The sequence below is a fragment of the Macrotis lagotis genome, chromosome 7 (genome assembly GCF_037893015.1).
Source record: "Macrotis lagotis isolate mMagLag1 chromosome 7, bilby.v1.9.chrom.fasta, whole genome shotgun sequence".
NCBI lineage: Eukaryota > Metazoa > Chordata > Mammalia > Peramelemorphia > Peramelidae > Macrotis > Macrotis lagotis.
In genome coordinates, this window is record NC_133664.1 from 165,558,980 (window position 1) to 165,582,666 (window position 23,687).

The window sequence follows — 23,687 nt, forward strand, 5'->3', positions numbered from 1 at the left end:
TTCAGTCAAATAAGATCTTCTCTAAAATAAACTATCCTTGGAGTTTTTTGAACACTGTATTACTTAATTCAATCTTTTATGATTTTTTTTCCTTATCTAGTTTGTTTTACTGATATACATCTATTTTTTTCAACCCACAGAGATCCTTTTAAAGATTACTACTGTAATACATTTTGAACCCTGGAAATGGTATTCCCCCTTTATTATTATTTTTTGTTCTCTGTTGTTTGACAGGTAGTAAGTATTTAATAAATACATTATCTATCACTTCCTGTGAAATTCTAGATCTTTCTCTCCAAATAGGTTTTATTATTTTTGTCTAGCCTAAGAAAATAATCCTCTGATTTTTTTCATATAATATTAAAATGTAAATTAAAATAGTAAAAAATATATATATATACTATATCATGTGCATAGTCACATATACATCTTTATGCTGGCATGTGTATATATGTAAATGCACAATACATATATGATGTTTATATGCCACCCTGATTGTCTTCTTCATTGGTATCTCCTCACTTCTTAGCAAATATTTAGGGTACTTGAGAACTCCTGCACTTCTTGGCTTCATCTCATTTTTCCCCCTAGCTTTTTATCTTTTCCTTCTCTTAATTTTATAAACCTTCTCTCTCTTCTATAATCTTCTATGTTAGAAGCATGAAATCTGATTTCTATTATATAGTCAGAAATGAGAGTCGACTACTTCATTTCTTTTTCTCTCACTATTTTAAAATCTTGATATAGACATAACATTGGTGAGAATACTTTCCAGTCTTCAGGGAAGACATTCAATTTTTTTGGAATACTTTACAGGTATTAGTGTTTGTAAGGTCTTCAGGTAGCCTCCCATCCCTGATAATTTCCAGTCCCTTAATTCATTCTATCCAAATAAGACTATCTGTAATGGCTGAAAGTCCCTGTCCAATCCAATGCCCCAAAAGTCATTTTCCTCTTCTCCTCCTCCACCTAATTGGCATGAATCAGCAGCAGTCCCCAGGGCCAAGTTTTTTGCTTCTTTCCCTTCTGATCAAAACATGTAAGAACTCTATTTTAAAAAATCACCAATTTTACTGACTTTGGATTCTCATTACCATCTCCTGAGTGTCCTTTTTATGGCAAGTATGTTTCCTTGCTGGACTATCTTATTATATGCTCCATGTATCTGGTATTTTACTCTTCTTTCCAAATCTTACTAAACCTAAATTAAGACAAAATGTTTAAGGAAGAAGTCATACATGTATTACTTCCCAAATTCAATAAGTAAACTTTATATCAGATCACAAAACTTTAGTTTGGCATCATGGATATAAGCATCAAAGGAATAATGGTCAATGTCATAGTATTATGCAAAATACTCAGTTTTGTTATCATAATTGAAGGAGCAAAATCTCCTTTGGAGTTTGTTATCTAGAAAATCATTTTTATAATTGTCCCTTTAATACTCTATGCAGCACAGATAGTCACTCTACCAACATCTCTTCATCAATTGTTGACTGTAACTTGGTGGGGGGTGGAACATACACATTTTCATATGCTTGATATTTTCTTCTGTCATAAAGGAAAAAGCTGAATATTTACTTAGATTGTTCTGAGATTGCTCAGAGGTATTGCCTTCCAAATTCCTGGAAGTAAAAAAAAAAGTTCAATTGAACTCCTTATTCTAAAATAGGAATATGAAAAGGATTTAACACTCCAGAAATCTTTTGATTACACCCTGTAGGGTATTTCAGCTATTTTTTTCCCCTTTTAAAATCATTTAATCTTCACAACAACCCTGGGAAATAGCTGTTACTATTATCCCTATTTTGCAGCTGAGGAATTTGAGGTAGATAGAGATTAAATAAATAAATTGCTTAGGGTCGGGAAGTTAGTATGCATTTTTTGTCCTCCTGACTCCAGGTCCAATGCTCAATCCAATGAACCATCTAGCTGAGTGGTCAAAATTTTTTATGTTTTAATACTGCCTCTGGCATACACTAACTATGTAACTATGGAGAAATTATATCATTTAAGCGGCGCTAGGTGGCATAGTGGATATAACACCAACCCTGCAATCAGGAGGACATGAATTCAAATCCAGTCTCAGACATGTAATAATTACTAGCTGTGTGACCCTGGGTAAGTCACTTAACCCCATTGCCTTAAATAACTAAAATTTAAAAAAATTATACCATTGAAGTAATTTGTGTTCCAGTCAGTCTACAAACCTTTAAGTTCAATAGAGTTGTTCTGCAGTAGTGAGAGTATTCATATCACTCCTCTCTACCAGTGAAATCACAGGCAGAAACCAAAAATGGAGTTTAGTTTGAAAACAGTACTTCCAAGGAGCAGCTAAGTGGCACAGTGGATAAGAGTACCAGCCCTGGAGGATCTGAGTTCAAATCCTACCTCAGATACTTAATAATTAATTAGCTTAATGACATTGGGCAAGTCACTTAATCCCATTATCTTTCAAAAACAAAAACAAACCAAAAAATGTGAAAATATTTCCCAAAGACAGCTTCATTTAAACCCAAAGAAATGTATTAAATGAATAAAAGTTCTCACTGTAATCCTTATAAAATAAAAGTAGAAAAAGGTTATTTCAGGCATATTGATTTATGTAAACAAGGCTGAGAGGAATTAAAAATATACAGCTAGGTTACCATTTATTTAAAAACGAATTTTCACTATTTTTTATCTGGATGATTCAGCTTTTAAAAGCATCTGTAACTGCTGAGCCTAGAGTCATAATGTGGCATAAATAACTCCAACTTCAATGCTCCGAGGCAGAGTGAGAAGATTAATGCATTTTTGTCCCCAGAGGAAGTTACCTCACAATTTTTCTTAGAAAGCAAATTGATTTCTCTTCCAACATCTTAACAGAAAATTAACTCCACTCTAGAGTCACATGTTGATAGTCAGTCCACAAGTTCCAATACAAGTGAATTTGATTGGTAATATGAAAAAAATATTAAATTAGCACATGACAAGTTTAGGATTCAGCAAACATTTATTTCTTTTTTCTCCTAATGTGAACTAAAATTAAAACATGGCATTTCAATGATAGATCTATGTCATATTTATTCTATGAAACAATTCATATTAGTGATCTCTGCAGCTTGCCACCAGATGATAAGCCTCATGGCTTTTTCTAATCAGGAAAAATAAATACTAGGGCACATGCTGTTACTGATTCAGCCAAACAAATAAAAAGATGCTATACAGAATAAAATATGCCAATGAAGTAATCTGTCATATAACCAGGCCACTTGAAACACAAATATAAGTATCCAAGTCATAATGTAAATAAAAATATAAAGTTAGGCACCCAAGGGAAAATACAAAACAAATAAAACATTTTAAATAATACTACAACTAAAGTGTCAGTGTGGAAATTCTATTATTCTTAGCTAACACAAATAAAATATTGGTGGACCTGAAAAATGAAGCACTATTTTTAAATACCTCAACATGGTACCCCATTGTAGGAAAGAGGAAAAAAACCTAAATTTTTATTGCTATCTTTAATTATAGCATTTTTCCCCGGGAAACATTAGTAACTGAGAATAATTAAGTACATATTTTCCGATTTATTTACCATGCTACATACGGAGCTGAGACAATTAATTCATTTTTTTTCAGGAAACAACTGTGTTCTTGTATTTGTTTTGTGTCTAACACTTAAAACAAGTTACTGAGTTATTGTTATTATTTTTACATATCTTACAAATATGCATAATTACCACTAAGATTTACAAACCCACACACTGATATAACAAATACTGAACACTCAGAAGTAAAAACCTGGACATTTAGCTAAAATTAAAAATAGGAAAATTTCTCATATTATATAATATGTATATATACACAGATACAAATATGTATACATACATATATATGTAATTCTTACAAATAAGCTAATAAAGAAGCTTCATTTTAAAAGAATTTTTTAATTCTAATGCCTGTGTATCATATAATCCTTTTTCCCCAAAGTATTTTAGTACATATCCAATTAAAAAACAGAAAAAAACAAATTCCTATAATTAGAAAACTAGAACTGGGAGAATGTATCTAATTCAATTCTCATAGTTTACATGGTCCAGGCAAATTATGACTAAGATCATAAAGGAAATTAGTGATATGACTGAGACTAGGACTCAGTGATTCAGGTTAATGTTCATTCTACAACAATTAAAAGCCAAGTAACAATACTAATTGTCTTTAGATAATTTTTTTCTTCTTGCCCATCTAATGATGGGGGATGGACTCCTCTTGCTGTTTTACCTAGACACTCAATCTCTTATATTCTACTCAGTCATGCTCTCCCTGGAAGACATAGAACCCAAGTACAAAAGAAGTCATGTAGGTGTCTGTCTGTCCTTCTAGAAAGACTATCATTATGATGGCTTTGGAGTAACTCTGAGTTGCTGCACTAGTTGTTTATGTCTGTGTAACATAGTCTTCCTTTCATCAAACCTATGGAAATGGGATCTTATATCCTCCAATTGATCTTAAGTCATTTCTACTTTTTCCTAGCTTGGGACTTTTATAAGTGATTTTTCTGAATTGTCAATTCAAAGAACATTGATCAACTATTTTTTGCAATCCTAAAAGATGAATTAGAGAAAATAGATTTTTTTTGTATAGCATACATATACTTATTTGACTCTTAAAGAATCATCATCCAGGGACTTTTTTCTCATTTTTTTTCTTTCACTTCATTTAACCATCTGTTCTATATCCCCCTATTATCGTATACTACCCATTTGAAGATAATAAAATATACATATTACAAAACCCACCAATAAAGTTAAGGAGAATTTGTTTGGGTTATTGGCATGCTACTATTCCACAATATTTTTATGGTGGCCAATCAATTCCATAATGTTTTGGGAGGTACTATGCAACACTGAGAAAAACAGAATTTTCCATATACCTGGGTTTATAAGCTACTTCTTCTTTTAGAAGGCAATGTACAATAATATATTGAGACCTGGTATTAGAACCAGGTAAATTTGGAGGCCCATCTTCCTTCTGACAACAAAAGTTGTGGGGCATTGAGGAAATCTTTCAATCTCTCAGTGCTCTAGCTATATAACTTTCTAGGACTATAAGAGAAAGGGCTGACCTGAAATAGTAGAGGAGGTTTCCCTTTTGGTGGTATCTTGTATTAATGAAATCAAAGTACAGCTGCTATACCTAACACTATCACCCTAAACTGCAGTTGAAGTCTCAGATTTCTTCTCCCATTTTTTACATTTCTACCATTATTATTATGAACAATTTATGATTTTATTTAAAACTATTTTTTGATTAATTCTATATTTTTCTGTACTTGCCAAGTATTCTTAACATTGACCATTTTCTTTCTTTCTTTTTTCCTTCTGACTCTAACTAAAAACTGAAGTTTAGTTTTAGGATTTATAAAGAATTAAGGGTTTTATAAGCACTTAACACTATATTAGATACTGTACTAATTACTGAGTTTACAAATACAAAAATTAAACAGTTCCTGTCCTCAAGACAATACATATTGGGGGTAATCAATTGGAAAGACAGAGTATGAGGAGTTCCAGGGATATTAAGTTGATACTCCAGGCATTCCACTAAGGTACTCTTGTTTAACAACAATGATTAAACTGATTTGGTCTTCTTCAAGTCTAGAGCTAGGAGTGAAAGAGAAGAGGAAAAAGAGGTGCAAGAATGGAGGACATCTAGAAAGCTAGTTGGGGAGGAAAACTGGAAGAGATGTGGTTCAAGGATTTGGGACATTAAGCAATCAAGTTGTGTTTCCAGTTCATCTATTCACCAAACAAGACAGTTCTGCAAAGGAAGGGGTTCCAAAAGGGAATATCTTTTATTCCCTCATGTCCTAGGGGCATTTATCTTGTAAATTTGATGAATATATTACAACATTTAAAAAATTTACTTGAGTTATCTAGATAATAAGCTATCTTACTGCCACCATCTATATTTGATGTGATATCTTTAAAATTGTTAATACCCCAATCCCAAACATGAAACATGTATTTATTTCAATGGTCTTACATAAGAATGGTTATGGTTCCAAAATGACATCACCAGGGGACTTACAAGCAAAGGTATCCAGAAGTGATGAAACATACTTCTGAAATTAAAAGAATGAGAAATTATGTGATTTTCCTTGACAATTTTTAGCAAAACAAGAAAAATGTCTGTTTTCTCTTGATTTTTTGAAATAATATTCTTTTGAACTGATCCCTTTATTTTATGCATTCATTGCAAGTGTGCTAAAAATACTATCGATGAATGCCCACTAATTTGAGTGCTTTGCTACATTTTTTTCCTGTTGGGCAGCTTTTTTTTCCTCTTTTTTTCCCCTCTCTTTGAGAGAGTCCAGCTTTTCATAATTTCCAAACTATAGAGTGACTTTAGCTTCATACTAGTGAACAGCAATGACCCCCAGTGGATTCTTGGGTAAATAACAAGCTTAATTTTGGGAAAAAAGCATTAATTTCAGTTACATCCAGTTCCTTTTATTATTTCAGTGTTGGGACAAAGACACTCTACCATGGATATTAACAGCAATAAGCTTGACTTTATCTTTGACCTTAACTACAATCTAAAATTTAAATTTCTATGAATATACTATGGGCAATCAATGGGTCAACTTCTCTAGCATGGTAAATAACTATGTTCAAGTTAGGGGAAGGAGGCTTGTTGTTATTATTTTTGCATGGGATTTGGTATTTCATCAGTATAGGGAGATTATGATGAGGAACTTTCCTTTACCAATGCAGATCACAATCTCCTCTGCAGTTTATTCTTCGAAGTTGGTTGGGGAACAGAGCTTAAGTGATTTGCCTATGAACTCACTGTCACGATATATCTGGGGCAAGAATGAATCCAGGTCTTCTTGTATTCCAGTCCAGGTCTCTATCCACCACTTTGTAGAGTCTTTGAGATTGGCATTATGTAAAAGTAAGATTAAAAAAAATCATAATGTTTCTTTTTTAGTGTTTCGACTTCATGCTTTTTCACTGGTGATTTGTTTTTCATTTTATTTAAAATAATTTCAATAATTAACTCAAATTAAAATTTTACAATTTAGAATAGGGAATGCTACAGACAAAAAAATGCAAAATGAAAAAGGAAAAGGTTCAGAAAATAAACAAATAAGGCCAAAAATCAAAGTTTCTGTTTATTCTATAAGAGGAAAAATAAAAAATGTTCTAAAAAGAAATTTTCTCTCTTCCTCTTTATAGAAAACAGTTATTCATATGTAAAGTACTGTAATGATTTTTAATAGGTTCATGTGTGGCCGAAATGACTTTTTTAAAATTGGAAGCTACAAAAGAATAAGAATTTAATGTTTTCATTTATGTATACCTTTTGTCTTTTCTTATTTAGTAGCTTTATAAATTACTTTTAATTGAGTTATCCACAAGTTAAACTATGATCCAGGGTCTTATAAAAGTTTTTCTGAGTTAGTCTTGATGACAAATATAATATACATCAACTGACAAAGTTTCTTTAGGCAATTACAATACAACCCAAAGATGTCTACAGGGAAGAAATGCACATGTGAATTCACACACATATTGTTTACACGCACAGAAAACTACATACATACATATTAACAAACATATACACAATGCATATATACATACATGTATATATACATATATACACACACATACACATGGACACACATATGCTGCTACAAGGATATGTTGTTTTGTTTTTGTTTTTGATCTTAAGAAGTCAGGCATATAAATCTTCCAGCCATTAAAGCAAAAATTTGTTCCAACCATAACTCAGAGTCCACCTTAACTGTTTTGCCTCAGCATCTAAAAGGGAAGTTCCAGTAGCCTCATTCTTTTCCACACGTAAGTATAACTGGAAGGGATAGCGTCAGCTGTAATAATAGAAATATGAAGCTGGTCCCATAAATGTTTTATAAAGGAGAATACCCCTAGGGATGAATACATTTCTCTTCTCATTTACAAAAATCACAGTGGTCCTCAGAGCAAATTCATAGCTTAAACTATCACAACAAAAATTACTGACTACCTACATGAAAAAAAATGAATATTTCTGATCTTTATAAGTTTTATAAGTACAGCAGAAGTTTGAAAAAGCAGAGGGATTAACTATATTGCTTTCCCATCTCCTGCCTCCTAATGCTTAATTTCTTTGAATTTCCTTAAATAGCTAATAATACACAAGGAACAAAGAGTAGTTGGCATGAATAAGCAGCCAAACAATTTCAAAGATTACAACAAGGTAACTTTTTGATAAATATAGTTGAAAACCACATAAGCAATAAAATGACATTAGAAATAACTAGTTAGTTTTATGTATCCTCTAACCAGCCAAAAAGAATTAAGTTTAATTTACCATAATACTTTCTTTTCAGTCACTTCTTTCTTATAGTTCTTATTTCCACAAAGAAATCAGATGTTGTCTTTTAAATCTCAGAAGTCCAATTAAAAACTCTTCAAAAAGTCACTTGATGGTTTCAACCCATCAGAAGTCCAGGGCATGCCTCGGAAGACGATAGTGCTCAGATTTGACCCGAAGCTTCTTTTCTTGTGGGGTCGAATACTTCCATTTGGAGGGGGACATTTTAAGCTTTTTCCTCTTCTTATCTGTGCACCACACTTTTTCGCAGTACTCTTCCACTCTCTGGAAGTTGCTATAGCCAATCAGCTGCAAGAACTCTTTGTACCATGGCTTTGACCCTTGTGGGATGCTGCTCTGGACAGGACAAGGCATTTTATGAGGAACCTCTTCCTCATATTCCTTGTTAAACATCTCTTCAACCCGCTCCTCTTCTACTACTTCCAAGGTGATTTTACGGACTGTATGGACAAAACTGTGCTCCACTGTCTGACAAAAATAGGTTCCTGCATCCATTTTGTGTAGTCTAAGGAAAAGCAAACCAAGGTCCATTTTTACGACTCTATCGTCTGTCTTCACCTAAAAGATTGAACAAATAAATAGTATCATCAGGGATAATGTTTTTAAAAAAAAGTCACCACTGTAACTTTTAAAATATCTACCTTAAGGATTCACTTTTTATATTGCTTTATGTAATACTGCATGATATAAGCAAACAATATGTATCAAACAGAATGATGCATCGAGTGATTAAACTAGCTTAAAACTTTTTATCATTTCCTTTAACTGTGTCCTCCAGTTTCCTATGTGCTCTCAAAACCTCTATAGTTTCTCTTTGACAGTTAGAAAGATTCTAATTAGTGGTTAATAAAAGACTCTATAGATTCGTATTTTTGAAATTTGCTTAGTTATAATTAGAGATTGATTATTTCTAGGTCACAACTGCTTGCAAAAGCCCCATTTCCAGAAAATTATTGAAACGTAGAGGGGTAGCTAGCTGGCAAAATGGATAGAAGAGTCAGTACTAAATGAGGAAGGTTCATCTTCCAAAGTTCAAATCTGGTTTCATTCATTTCTGAGCTATGTAATCCTGGGCAAGTCACTTAATTCTGTTTCCTTCAGTTTCCTCATCTACAAAATGAGTTGGAGAATGAAAGGGTAAACAACTCCAGTATCTGCTAAAAAAAAGCCTAAATGGAGTTATGCAGAGTCAGAAATAACTGAAATGCCCAAACAACAATAATATTAAACTGCAGAGAATATTATAATGTGTATGTGCTTAAGGAAGCATGCATTAAGGTGAAATTATCGATTCTGAAAGTATTGGAAAGGAACATAGGCATATTTACTCATGTAACTTTAATTCTTGTGCCATTTGACTTCAATGGTGCAATTGGAAATTTCAGGGAACAGTCTGAACTTCAAATTTTCTCCCTCAGTAAGTCTTACCAATCATCTAATTCAAATGCATTTGTTATATAAACAGCTTATAAATACTATTGAATTTGTTTTTATTGTGAGGACATTTTTTCTACAGACAAACTCAAATAATTCACCTACCTTAACACTGAGATCTTATTCTCTAAGCAAATTTCTTGAATATTACAGCAGAAACAATGTATAGCAGACATAAAAACTTTAATTTGAAGATTATCCCTCCTTATCCATTTTGGTCTTTTCCCTTTTTATTTACTATAGAAATTTTAGTTTGTGTTAATTCAGTATTTGTATTTTTCTTGTTTTATTTCTGTCTTCTCTCAGTGACAATTTATCAGTAACAGTAGGCAGTGACAACATTTTATCTCTAACACCATGGTGCGAATAGGCTTTTTAAAGTAATTAATAAATAAATATAAATGTTAAAGGATAGTAGGCTAGAACATGTATATCCAAAAGAAGTTTGTGACTAAGGTGTTAAAAAATTCATTCTCAAGATATCTGAAAAGGTATATGGTACCAATTATTTTGGGAAAAATTATGAGTTATTATTCTCAAATCAAGAAAGCTACCAAAAAAATATAACTAACCATACCCCAATGTAGTTACTTTCCTAACTTAACAAATACTTTATTGGAAGAAACTACATGAATAGTAAGGGCCTCCTTTATGAATGCATGAGAAAGAAATAGGCAGGTTTTTATAAAAAATTCTACATCTGAGCAAAAAATTTTATAATCATAATTAAAAGATGTGAAGAAGAGAATAACAAGAGAAATCTGAGCATAATTTTTGCCTATTAAAAGTGCACAGGAGACACATACCTGCATGCATGTGCAAACACACTCAAAGAATCCTTCTAATGTTTCTACTTTCAGTGAATATTGTTTTAATTGCAGTGAGCCCTGAAATTCCTCCTAAGGAAGAGATATAAGGATGGTGACTAAACCTAAAATTTCACTTGCATAAAGAATTCGAAGGTAAGAAAATCTCTTCTAGCAATGGAGATCAGCACTTTCTCTGAAAATTATCACCTATTTTTAAAATAACAAATTATTTTCCAATTACATGCAAAGAAAATTTTTAAAAAATTAAGTTCCATATTCTCTCCTCAGTTCCTCTTCAAGACTATCCCTGTGAGAGTTAGCAATTAGGGATAGGTTATATATGTGTGCTCATGCATATTTCCATATGAGTCTTGTAAAAGAAGACATTAAAAAAAGAAATAAAGCAGAAAACTCAAAGGAAATGTTCATAGCCTTTGACAATTTTTCATTTGGAGAATGACTTGTACTTTTTATAAATTTAACTCAATTCTCTTTATATCAGAGAAATGAGTTCATTATCAGAGATACATACTGTAAAAACTGGTCCTTGCTTTCTACTTTCCTTTTAATTGTGATTGCATTAGTTTTGTTTCTGCAAAACTTAAAACATTTTTCAACTTATAGTCTTAATGTGCTGCCTGGTGTACTAGTCAGTTAAATCATCTGTCAAGGATACACATTCAGTAAATGTCAGGATACACATTCAGCAAGAGTCAGAAGAGGGTCTTCAATCCAAGTCATTGTGGCTTCAAGACCATCTCTTGATATATCATTGCACCATAAATTCTAAAAGTATAGTTCACCAAAGCTATTTAAACAAGGAAAATTCAAGGAACTTGGTAGATGAAGAATTTTTTTATTCAGACTAAAAAGTAGTCTAAATACTAATTTCTGTGGAATCATTGTAGATGAGAGTACTTCAACACAGAAAGAAAGTCAATCATGTTGATGACAGTAATAGTTCCATGAGTACTTTGACCTCCATCTTCTGAACACTTATTGTTATGATATAGTTTGTAGGTATATTGCCGATTTGAAGCAAATATTGTGGCTTGTTTTCTAGCTCTCTTTTACCCCCTCTTCCAACCACATGTATTCTTACAGACAAGGCAATGATTATAATCATAAGATATCTGTCAGGAACAGATTTATTTTAATTGTGGGCACCACTGATCATCAAATAGTCTTACTTTGGGCTTCCTTTCCCAAAGCAAAATGCCTTTGTGGGCAACAACAAACATCACAGTATGATTGCTGAAAGGGAATGGACTTGGTAATAAGAGTAAAAAAAGGTTCCAGACATAGATTAAAAAAAAAAGTTGCATATATTCCTAGCTCACATTACCCTTGATCTATAGTGTTTTTCTTTTACTTTTTTTTCCACTGACCTTAAGGAAATGAGCCTAATATTCTACACTTGTTACAGGTAGCATTATAAAATAATGAGTAAAATATTATAAACTTAGTATGAACACAACATCATTTCTTTACCCCCTAGATAGAGAGAGAGGGATCATGGTTTTCTCAATCCTTTGTCTTTCTCTTGGTTGTTACTTTTAATTTGCAAGGTTAGAAAAATAGAACTCTGCTTTGTCTCAGTCTGGAGTAGCATATCATATTTTATATCAAATCACTTTGAAAATTAAATGTATCTCCTAAGAACCATAAATGCCTATAAGAAAATGACAGGGAAATTGGTTTTTTGAGACCGTACATGATTTGATCTTTCCACTTCAGTTAACATGGGTAACTCCAGTAATTCATGATTACACAATTGTTTTCACATTGTCTGTATTACTGTGGTTTTTTTTCAAAATCTGCAAACCAGATTTTTTTTGGAAAAGAAGTTAATATAATACATAAAACATAATTTTTACATTATTTCTACCAAGTGTTCCTATATTCACTCTTCATAAGTACATTTTTAAAACTAGAAAATGTCTTCAACATTCTAGGATACCAAAAAATCGATTCAGTATGCTCACATTGTCAAAAGAAACAAACTTGAACAATTGAACAAAGAATTTTGCACATCTGGTTGCCTTGCTCTACAGTGATTTCCATATGCTGCAAATAATTGGTCCTGCATTTTTTCATAGGAAAGGGAGAAATAAGGTCCTTAACCATGACATGGAAAAGCAATGAAATTATGTGGGGGAAAAAACAAACATCAATTTACACTTAAATATGGTGTTCTCAATTAGAAGAGTATAATTATATTAATCCTATATGTATTTATGGATAATCAAACAACAATTTTTTTAATCAAATGCTAAATATGAATCAAGCACTATATTAAATCTTAAGGGTAAGAGAGGAGGAAAAAGCAAACAAAAAATCCTTGACCTCAAGAAGTTTATATTCTAATAGAGGAGATAATATGAATGTAAATAGATACAAACAATATATGAATAAAATAGAAGGAAATCCTAGAGAAATTATAAAGATGAGGTAGGGACTGGGATATGGGGGACAGAGAAGCATGAAAGATATTTTACAGAATATTTCTATTTGAACTGAAGGAAGTCAGAGATTAGGAGGGAGAGCATTCCAGTCATGGGAATGAAAAGTTTGGGCAGTCAATGAGTAAGCATAGAGTTTTATTCAATGTGATGAAGAAAAAGTAATGTGATGGTCTTATAGCTAGTTGGAAGGGAGTCTCACATGAGAAGATTCAAAAGGTCATGTTATAAAGAGACAAAAAGTCAGAGTTTTATCCCAGAGGTAAATGGGAATCACTCAAGTTTGAAGAGGCTAGCATGAAGTGATAGGGTGGGAGTTTGGAATGGTGATGTGATCAGATCAGTTTTCACAGAAATCATATTGGAATTTGTATGGAAGATGAATTGAAATGAGGAATTCCATTCCATGGAATGGAAGCAGGGAGATCAATTAGAAGATTATTGCAATAGTGCATGCGGGTTAAAAGAACATGATGGATTAAACTAGGAAAAATATGAGAATGGAAGAAAGTAGAGACATTTGTTTATCTCATCTATCTGTGTGTGTGTGTGTGTGTGTGTGTGTGTAAGTATGTTTAAGTATCTGACTAGATCTACACATATAGATATGTCTAAATCTACTTATTTCTTTATACAATAATTTATCCACATGTAGTAATCTCATTACTTAGTACATATGCAGACACATATACATACTATATAGAAAACAGAAAAAAATGATCAATTGTTGGAGAGTGAGAAAATTGAAAATGATATTAAGGTTGTGAACTTGGTTGATTGAAAATATAGTAGTAACCTTAGGATCAACAAGAAATTTTGGAATAGGAGTAGGTTTTGGGATAAGGATAACACATTCTATTTGGAGTATGTTGAGTTTGAGTTGTTTATATATTCCATATTTATTTGGAGATGTCTAAGAGAAAGTTGGTGATGTAAGACTAGAGGTCAGAGGGGCTGGATATATAGATCTGGAAATCAGTATTGAAAGGACAAATTAAATTCATATAGGCTCAAATCAAGTGAGAGACTATAAAGAAGAAAAAGAATATGGAAATTTGGGGGATTGGGAGGTACTCACAGTGGGAGAGCATGTCATAGATCATGATCCAGTATAAAAAATAATCAAAAATAACTAAGGAATGGTCTAAAAGTTTCAAAGAAAATGAAGTGAGAATATTAATACATGGAGATAAACTTTCAAGATAATTACTTCTAAACTCATCATCATGCTAACTTAGACTTGGGTACTCAATACTTTCCCATCTGCCTCAACCTCTTCTTTATTCTGAATGAATAGATGGAAGGGTGAAGAATACAATTCCTCCAAAACTTTACAGAAGCCAGTGACCAGAATTTCTCCTCATTCCATTTTCCACCATAGCTCTGCTTTCTTTCAACTTTACTAGTGCAGATGTCCTATTTACCATGCCCTCTAGTATCCCCTTGATGTTTCCCCAAATATCCTCTATCCCTAGCTTCTTTTTATGATATCTTTCTCCATTAAACTGTTTTGGTATGTTACACCTAAGTGGGTGCTTGATAAATGAGTACTGAATTGAAATGAATTGATTTTAATAGGCATTTTGGGAAACAAATTTAATAAACAAGGTGATATAGCATATTATCTTATGAAAGTCTTGACAAGGATGAAAATAATTGAATTCTGTTTCCACGTTTTATGCCCACTTCTATTCGGATAACCTCACAGTTCTCTCTGTTGATTTTTTTCCCATCTGTACAATGGGAATGAATTCTTATAGCCATGTGGAAGGTAAATAAGCACTGGTGAATTGTACTTATTAAAAAGGGCAATAGGCAGCATGAAATCATGTAATGATGATGATCAAAGCTACACATGCAAACTCAGGACATTCATAATTGGAGTTGTAAACAGTCATTTCTACTTTAGTAAAGATGTGTTTTTGTTCTGGAAAAGGTTTGAAAGGAGTTTAAAAGTTCAAAACTGTGAAGCAGATGTTTCAAATGATTCTAGGAGTTCATATGCTGTACTTAATGTTATGAAAACACAACAAAGAAAAAAGAATACAAGAACAAAAGCTTCTGATTTCAGTCCATGGACACAAGGAAAGAGAAATCCATGGCTGTCATTTGATCCTTTAAGCGCCCTGTTGAGCTTGGTATTGGAGGAAGTCTTTGAACAGTGAGTCACAGAAAATGAGAAAGTAAAGACTAAAGATAGGGTTTCACTTCTCTGAATTCCACTAGTGCAATATGGACACATTTCATCTGTTTTATAATTTTTAAATCTCCATAATGATATTTTAAAAAAATGTGACATGTTATCTTAATAAAGCATGTTATCTATTATGAACTTATCACTGACACTTGTCTCACATGTACAATTAAGGGTGAATACTATCAACCCTAAGTTACATGAAAGGAGGTTATAAACATTTCAATTTTGCCTTTACCAACACTAAACTGACATTCACCAGTAAAAATTCTTATTTCTAGGCTTGGTGTCTAAAAGGAACAGAAAATGAAATATATTTTTGACTCATATTACATAACATTATTCTTATCTTTTAAATAATGTTCAAAACAAAATCATAAAGTTTTATGATTTTATTTTAATTTATATTAATCCTAAATAAATATATATTAAAATTTCTATAGGTCTGGTAAATGATTTAATAAATTGTTGTTGCCCCCAAATCAAACAATGGGTGGTAAACTTTCTCTTGATGAGTCTCTCCATACTTCCCTAGACTTGTCTTTGGAAGACAGATACACAATCTGTTGCTGGACTCATACTAGAAGAAGCCTCTCCACAATGCTAGGGACAGCCTTTGAGAAGACATAGTTATCTCAAATGAACAATAAGGCATCAGAAGGGGAGTTTGATAGCTTTTATGAATCTTACTAATATGGTAGGTGCTGGGTACAACAGTGGTTAGATGGAGTACCATATTTAAATCAGGAAGATTGAACTTTATGAGTTCAAATAAAGACACTTATTACTTGTGTGACCATAGACAAGTTCACTTAACCCTCTTTGCTTCAGTTTCTCATCTGTAAAATGAGCTGGAGAAAGAAAGAGCAAATGTGACAAATGAATGAATGGATAGATGGATGGATAGATGGATGGATGGATGGATGGATGGATGGATGGATGGATGGATGGATGGATGGATGAATTTTTTTAGGAGATAAGGAATACAGAGTTATGGCATCCATTTCCAATGCTATAATTGTGCCATTAGGTTATTTTTCAAATTCTAGAATCATGTCTTTAATATATCCATTGGCATCTCACAAATCAACATCTTCAACATAAAATGTCCCACAATGTGATCACTATCAAGCCTATATTTCCTCTGAATTTTACTATTTTACTAGTAGCAACCCAAAATCCCACTGATTCTATCCTCTATAATTACACTTAATTTCCAATTAGTGACCAGTTCCTTTGGATTATCTGACCCCTTCCTATCTTTCACATCAGTTCCAACTTCTCTATTCACTGTTACAATTCTATTAGCATCTTCATTTGACTTCTTGGACTTATGCAGTATTCATATAGCCCTATTTATCTGAGCTGACAAGTCTTTCTATAGCCATTGAATCCTCTTTACAAGTTCTCATTCACACTATACCACACATTATGTTAATAATACATTTTAGGATCACAGATTTAGAGTTGCTAGTAACTTCATATGCCTTTGAATCTAATTCCTTTCTTTTACAAAGGAGGAAACTGACTCAAGATGGTAATCCCAATTATCAGCAGCCCCCCCCCCAAATCCAATGGTCTTTTCTTCACAGTTAATAGATTTTACATTATTGTATTCTTCAACCTGAGTCCTGAGTTCATGCCAAAATGCATTTGTTGCATGAATGTACCCTTTGATTTTGCTCTTCAAATTTTTCTTCATATTATTCCTAAGCCTAGAATACCTCATCCATCTTTCTCTGTATGTCTTCTTCTGTCTGTCTCTCCCTTTTCCTGTTCATATTGATCTTCACTTCAAGGCCCAACTTATTTTATGAAACTTTCTTGATGGTAACAGATTTCTGCTTGCATCTAGGTAATGTGCTTATTATATACAATTTGGTATTATATTTTTCTCTTTACATGCCTCCAGTCTTCATAGCCAAAGGGTCACGACTTAACCAAATTGTGTATCTCTTCCAATTTCTTGAGTAATGTCTCTATGTGCAGAAAATGCATGACAATACTTGGTAGTATTAAATTCCCATTTTTCTGATTTTTGTATAATGCTGATACAGATATAGAAAACAAATAACACTATTCTGAGGCTCCCCAAAAGAATCCCCTATTTCGAAGTGTAAATTATACTGGCTGTTAATCTTTTTGAGAAACATTCTGATTTTTATGAAAATATTTGTCACTGAGTGACAAATTTCAGTACAATAGACTTAAAAGGGACAAAGACAATCTTTGATTTTACTATCTTAATTGTATTAAATGTTGCTGGGAGCTGAAGCTGAGAAATGGTCTTATTATATGGCAATTTCCATTATAATGAACATCAATTAATGAGATTTTGACTTGGCTATTTAAAATATGGGAAACTTGTAGTACTCATTCTGAGAACAAAAGTATCAAAATTAATACACAGATATCTGTATGAATTCTGTCTCTATGAAAACACATACTATTTCATACTTAATACCCTCTGCTTTTGAACATATGGTATTATTACCCAATATTATGAAAAATTTCCTGAATAAAATATATTGATACTTTATCCTTTCCTTATTTGGCATGTTAAATGGAAAGCACACTTTATAAAATAATAATGAATTTTGGAATTTGAAGAAAATAAAATGCATATTTAAATTTTTCAAATTTCTCCATTTTAACAAAATTGACAGTTTGGACATTTAAAATAAATATATTTAACTTATTATTCACATTACACAAAAGGAAAGATAAAATGAAACATATTCAGACAATATTAGCCAACTCCTGAGCTCAGTAAGACCTAGCAGAACTTCATCTAGACAAGTAATTCCATAAAAGTCTCTTTCTTTTTTAAAAAAATAAACATGGTAAAATGTAGGTTATTGAAATATTAACAATATAGTAAGCTGAAATTTCAGCAAAGGATATTACAAAGTCTCTCAAGTTCTCCTTATCAACAAGATAGAAATATATGACTACATTATCATACAGTTAAGTGGAAAGTTCATTATAGGTCAAAAGACAACAACAAACTTCATACTTCTGTGATAGGTCCAATACCAGCAGAGTGTGCTATTGTACTTGGCTCCTGTAAGACCACATATCGAATAATGTTTATAGTTCTAGATACCATATGATAGAAAGTATCAGAAGAAGTTAGAGCACAGACAGAGGTAGGCAGTGATGATTTATGAAGGCACTGGAGTCCATGCCACAAGTGAGTTGGTTGAAACAACCACTGATGTTTAGTTTGGAGACATGTAGGAAGAATGTGATAGTTATTTTAAGCACCTGAAGGTTTATCTTGTAGAAGAAATATTCTTATTGGTTCCAATAAGCAAAACTAGACATAATCCATGGTAGTTGGAAACAATGATGATGATCATCATCATATTGAAGAAAAATAACAAACTTATATCACGCTTTAAGTTTTAAAAAAGGAAGAATTTTTCCCTTCCTATTTTACCTACCCCAAATTGGAAATGTTTTTCCTATGGAAGAAATAAGCATTCAAATTACAATTATTTTGAGGTTCTGTAGCAGAAATTCCTTTTTTTAGGAATAGGTGAGGCTTGATGGCTATCCTTGTAACCTGTTTGTAAATTGCCTGAAATGAGGGGGGGGGGGGAGTGGCAAACACAAACTGGTGACAATAGATGGAAATCTGAAAGGTGATTATTTGTAGGCCTTTAAAGTTCCTACAGAACTATGGCAATTGGATTGGATCATATGTCTATAGAGAAATGAGGGAATAGAGTCAACACAATAGTATTCAACTGCACTTTAATATCAAAGTATTTTTTTTAAGTTTTTGTAAGGCAATGGGATTAAGTGGCTTGCCCAAGGCCACACAGCTAGGTAATTATTAAGTGTCTGAGGCTGGATTTGAACTCAGGTACTCCTGACTCCAGGGCAGGTGCTCTATCCACTGTGCCACCTAGCCGCCCCTTTAAAGTATTTCTTGAAGGAATTACATTAAGCCATCATTTTCTCCAATGCTTCTTTACTGTTTGTAATTTAATTGAGTTTTATGCAAAACAATTAAAAACAGCATTTATATAATGAGACTGAAAGTACAAGATATAAAAGAATAATAATTGTATCTAAGAACTTATTGATTCCAATTGGTTCCAATAAGTAAAACCAGAAGTAATCCATGGTAGTTGCAGATGATGATGATGATGATGTCTTTATGACAGGTTAAATTTCTCATGAAATATCTTCTCTGAGAAATGTTTTCTATACTGATCCTTAATTTATATGATTTGCCTCGAGAGTATAGAATAGAAAGAATATAAAGAAATTAACAAATTTCTTTGGATATTTGAACCAAAGCAAGGTTTTGTATCCCAAATCTCTCGAAATAAAAGCAATGATAGGACATAGAACTTACCCATTATACAGAATCACTTATACTTGTTAAAGTAAAAATTTTATAGACATAGTGCATTGTAATGGAGAAACAGCTGATCTCAAAGGTGAGAAGACCTAGGCTCCAGTTCTTCTTCTTCTTCTTCTGACACATATTCAATATTTGACATTCAGCAACTCAGTCTTTGTCTTCATTGTCTTCATTATCTTCCTCCTGCACCACCACCTCCTCCTCCTTCTTCTCCACCTCCTTCTGCTTCTCCTGCTTCCTTTTCCATCTCCATCTTCTTGTTCTCTATCTTTTCCCTTGTCTTTTCCTTTTTTCCTTCTCATCCTCCTCATTTACTTATCTTTCCATTCCCTTTTCCTTTTTCTCTACCTTTTCCTTGTCTTTATTATCCTTCTCTCCATTTTCCTTGTTATTGTCATCAATTAGACTGTAAGCTTCTTGAAAGCTCGGAGAGGAAAAAGACAACATAGAAGGCAGCAAGAGGTGGAGCCAAGATGGTGGGGTGAAGCTAGCATGTTCCCAGAGATTTTCCCTACACACTGTTAAATGTTGTCTCTACAAAGATATTAAAGCGACATATCCCACCGAAAAAAAGACAAGATAAAAAAAAAAGTTTTCAACTTTAGATATCATTTAGGATCTTTATTGAAGGACTGTCTATTCAGGGAAAAGGGGGAAGTAAAGCTCAACTAGGGGGAGAGTGGGAAAGCAGCGGAGACTTTTAGCTACAGTGCAGTGCAGGTCCTGGTGAGTGGATAGCAAACCTGTAGGGACAGTTCCAACCCCAAACAAAGTCTGAACCCTGGGAATACCATGGCAAAAGATAGAACTGGGTTGGATAAACCACTACATAGGCAGAGCCTGGACATAAAGGAAGAAACAAACCTCTGAATAGGCAAAATCTGGGCTGCATAGGCAACATCTTGATCAGTGATAAGACAAGGATGAAATTCCAGCCTCAACACAAAAAACTTGGATCTATACTCCCTAAATCCCAGGAGCATTCAAAAAATCAAAATGAGCAAAAAATCCTAAAAGAGTGCTAACCATAAAAAGTTACTATGCAGAAAGAGATGATAAAAATGAGAACTCAGAAGAACAAGGAGGTGAAAAATTACCTACCTGGGAAGTCTCAAAGGGGTCTTTGAATTGGACTCAAATTCATCACCTCATAGATGAGTTTTAAAAAGAATTTAAAAACTAAAGAAGAGAGGAAGAAGAAGAAATGGCAAAAAGTAATGAGAAACATGCAGGGAAAATATGAAAAATTTACTAAAGAAATCATCTTCTTTAAAAGAAAAAATAGTCAACTAGAGAAAGAATGTACTCTTCAAAAAATAAAATTGACAAACTGGAAAAGGAATTCAACTCATCTAAAACTCAAATTAACTGTCTAGAAAGAGAATGCAATTCAGCAATTCAGCAATTGTAAAAGTAAACACAAAAGCTAACTGAAGAAAATAAAATCCTAAAAATTAGAATGGGAAAATAGAAACCAATGGATCTATGAAACATCGAGATATCATCAAACAAAATAAAAAGACTGAAAAAATTGAAGAAAATGCAAAGTACCTTTCTAGAAAAATTAAGGACCCAGAAAAAGAGAACCAGGAGAGATAATTTATGAATTATTGGTCTGCCAGAAAGCCTAGATTAAAAAAGAATCTAGAAAATATATTTCAGGAAATTATTATAGAAAACTGTCCAAATCTGCTTGATTAAGAAGACAAATTCTCCATTGAAAGAATACATAGAATTCCTTCAGAAAGAGACCCAGGAGAAAAACTCAAAGGGCTATCAGAGCCAAATTCTAAAATTGTCAAATAATGGAAGCTGAAAAAAAAGGAAGAAATTTAAATACAAAAGAAGCACAATCAGATTTACAGGGGACTTATCAGCTTCAACACTGAAGGATCAGAGGATCTGGAATATGGTATTTTTGAGGACAAAAGGCCTTGAATTACAGTCAAGAATTTACTACCCTACAAAATTCAGCATATTCTGTCAGGGGAAAAAGATTGATGTTCAAAAAAATTGAGGGTTTGCAAATTTCTTTGTTAAAAACCAGACATGAACAGAGAACTCAATCATCAAATACAAGACTCAAAAGATGCATAAATAGGAAAATGGAAAGGGGAAAAAAATGAAACAAATGTTAGTCAAGAACATTAAATTGTATATATGGCTACGAGGGAAGATAACACTTGTAATTCTTGAGAATTGTATTTTTATTAGGATAGTTAAAGGGTTGAATATAGATAAAAAGATTACACTTAGAGGATATGGTTATGGTTGGTTCCTGTCCTTCTTTTGATGAAGCCCAAAATGACCTCACTATGTTTGAAACAATACAGAGTATTCAACTGTGGCTGATCAGACCAATAACAGTATAGAATGCTCTACCACAGGTCCAGGTGAAAAGTTTGGGTGTTTACTCTAAACTTATGTGTCTCATGGTTCCTTTGGTCTACTTTAATTCTGTCTTACTCATAACTCTCAGCACTTTATCTGATGAGGGCATCCTATGTTGGGCAGACCTATGCCATAAGCTATGCCTATAGCTTATAATCAATTGGAAAGTTCTTAAGAGAGACCTGTAGAATATTCCAGTACTTAGAGTACTTAAAGGCTCTATACTTAATTAAATCAGAAGTGATTTTACTTCACTACATACTTAAAGGTTTGTAGTACCATAAGGACAGAAGGTGGAAATCTACTTAGAATAATTGGACATAAAGTAATTAGGAAGTCTTATTTCCAGGACAGAGCCAAGATGTTGGTTTGAAGTTAACATGCTCCTGGAGCTTTTCCCTATTAAATATAAATGAGGCCTCTATTCTGACATTCAAGCTACAACTCCCAGCAGGAGGCTCTTAGCTACAGTGCAATCCTTGTTCTGACAACTTGCCAACAGCTGAGGTCCCAGAAACTAGATAATAAGCCAGCAAGGAAGATCCCAACCCCAAAAAAGTCTGAACCCTGGGAACACTGGAGTAAAATACAGGACTGGGTCAGAAACAAACCTCTGCTAAGTCAGAATGTGGACACAAAGGAAGAAACAAACCTCTACAAAGGCAAGGCCTTGGCTACATAGGCAGTATCTTGGCCAAGTACAAGTCAGAATAGACCCCAGGCCCAATTAAAAAAAACAAAGCTTGGATCTATGCTCACTATAACCCAGGATCAGAGCTAAAACAACAAAGATGAGCAGAAAAGCTAAAAGAGCATTCACTATAGAAAACTACAGATAAAGATGATAACAATGCTATGTCAGAAGAAGAAATCAGCAAAAAATTACTCACAAGGGAATACTCAAAACAGTCCGTAAATTGGACTCAAATACAAAAACTCATAGAAGACCTTTAAAAAGAATTTAAAAACCAAAGAAGAGAGGAAGAAGAAAAATGGAAAAAAGAAATGAGAGTTATGCAGGAAAATTATCAAAAATTGACCAAAGAAATCAACTTCATTAAAAATAAAAATACTCAACTGGAAAAGAAAATGTGAAAGCTAATTTAGGAAAATAAAATCCTAAAAATTAGAATTGTAGAAATAGAAGCCAATGAATCTATAAGACTATAAGATTCCATCAAATAAATTAAAAAGGCTGAAAAGACTGAAGAAAATGTAAAGTACCTTTTAGAGGAAATGGCTGACATGGAAAATAGATCCAGAAGAGACAATCTATGAATCAACAAATTACTAGAAAGCCTGGACCAAAAAGAGAACCTGGAAAACATCATGCAGGAAATTATAAGGAAAAACTGTCCAAATCTACTAGAGCAAGAAAACAATAAAATAATTGAAAAGTCCACAGCACCTCTGGGGGCGGGGTGGAACCTTCAAAGGTTATTATAGCCAAATTCTAGAACTCTCAAATAAAGTAGACAATATTGCCAGCTGCAAAAAGAAAACAATTCAAATCCAAAGGAAAAACAATAAGCCTCACACAGGACCTATCAGCCTCACCATTGAAGGATCAGAAAAACTGGAATAGTATATTTAAGAGAGCAAAGGACCTGGTATTACAACTTAGAATGTGC

The 23,687-nt window shown here is 32.9% G+C and overlaps 1 protein-coding gene across 1 annotated transcript in view; it reads right to left on the reverse strand.

The window, feature by feature from the left end:
* Positions 1-2,994: 2,994 nt before the first annotated feature.
* LOC141494195 (semaphorin-3E-like) overlaps positions 2,995-23,687 on the reverse strand; it is a 371,039-nt gene continuing 350,346 nt past the window's right edge. Inside the window, exons 8-9 of the mRNA XM_074195301.1 lie at positions 10,629-10,721; positions 2,995-8,946 (exon numbers count right to left, since the gene is read on the reverse strand). Of these exons, the coding sequence (XP_074051402.1) occupies positions 8,494-8,946; positions 10,629-10,721 (546 nt within the window). The 3' untranslated portion in view covers positions 2,995-8,493. The remainder of the gene's footprint in view (positions 8,947-10,628; positions 10,722-23,687) is intronic.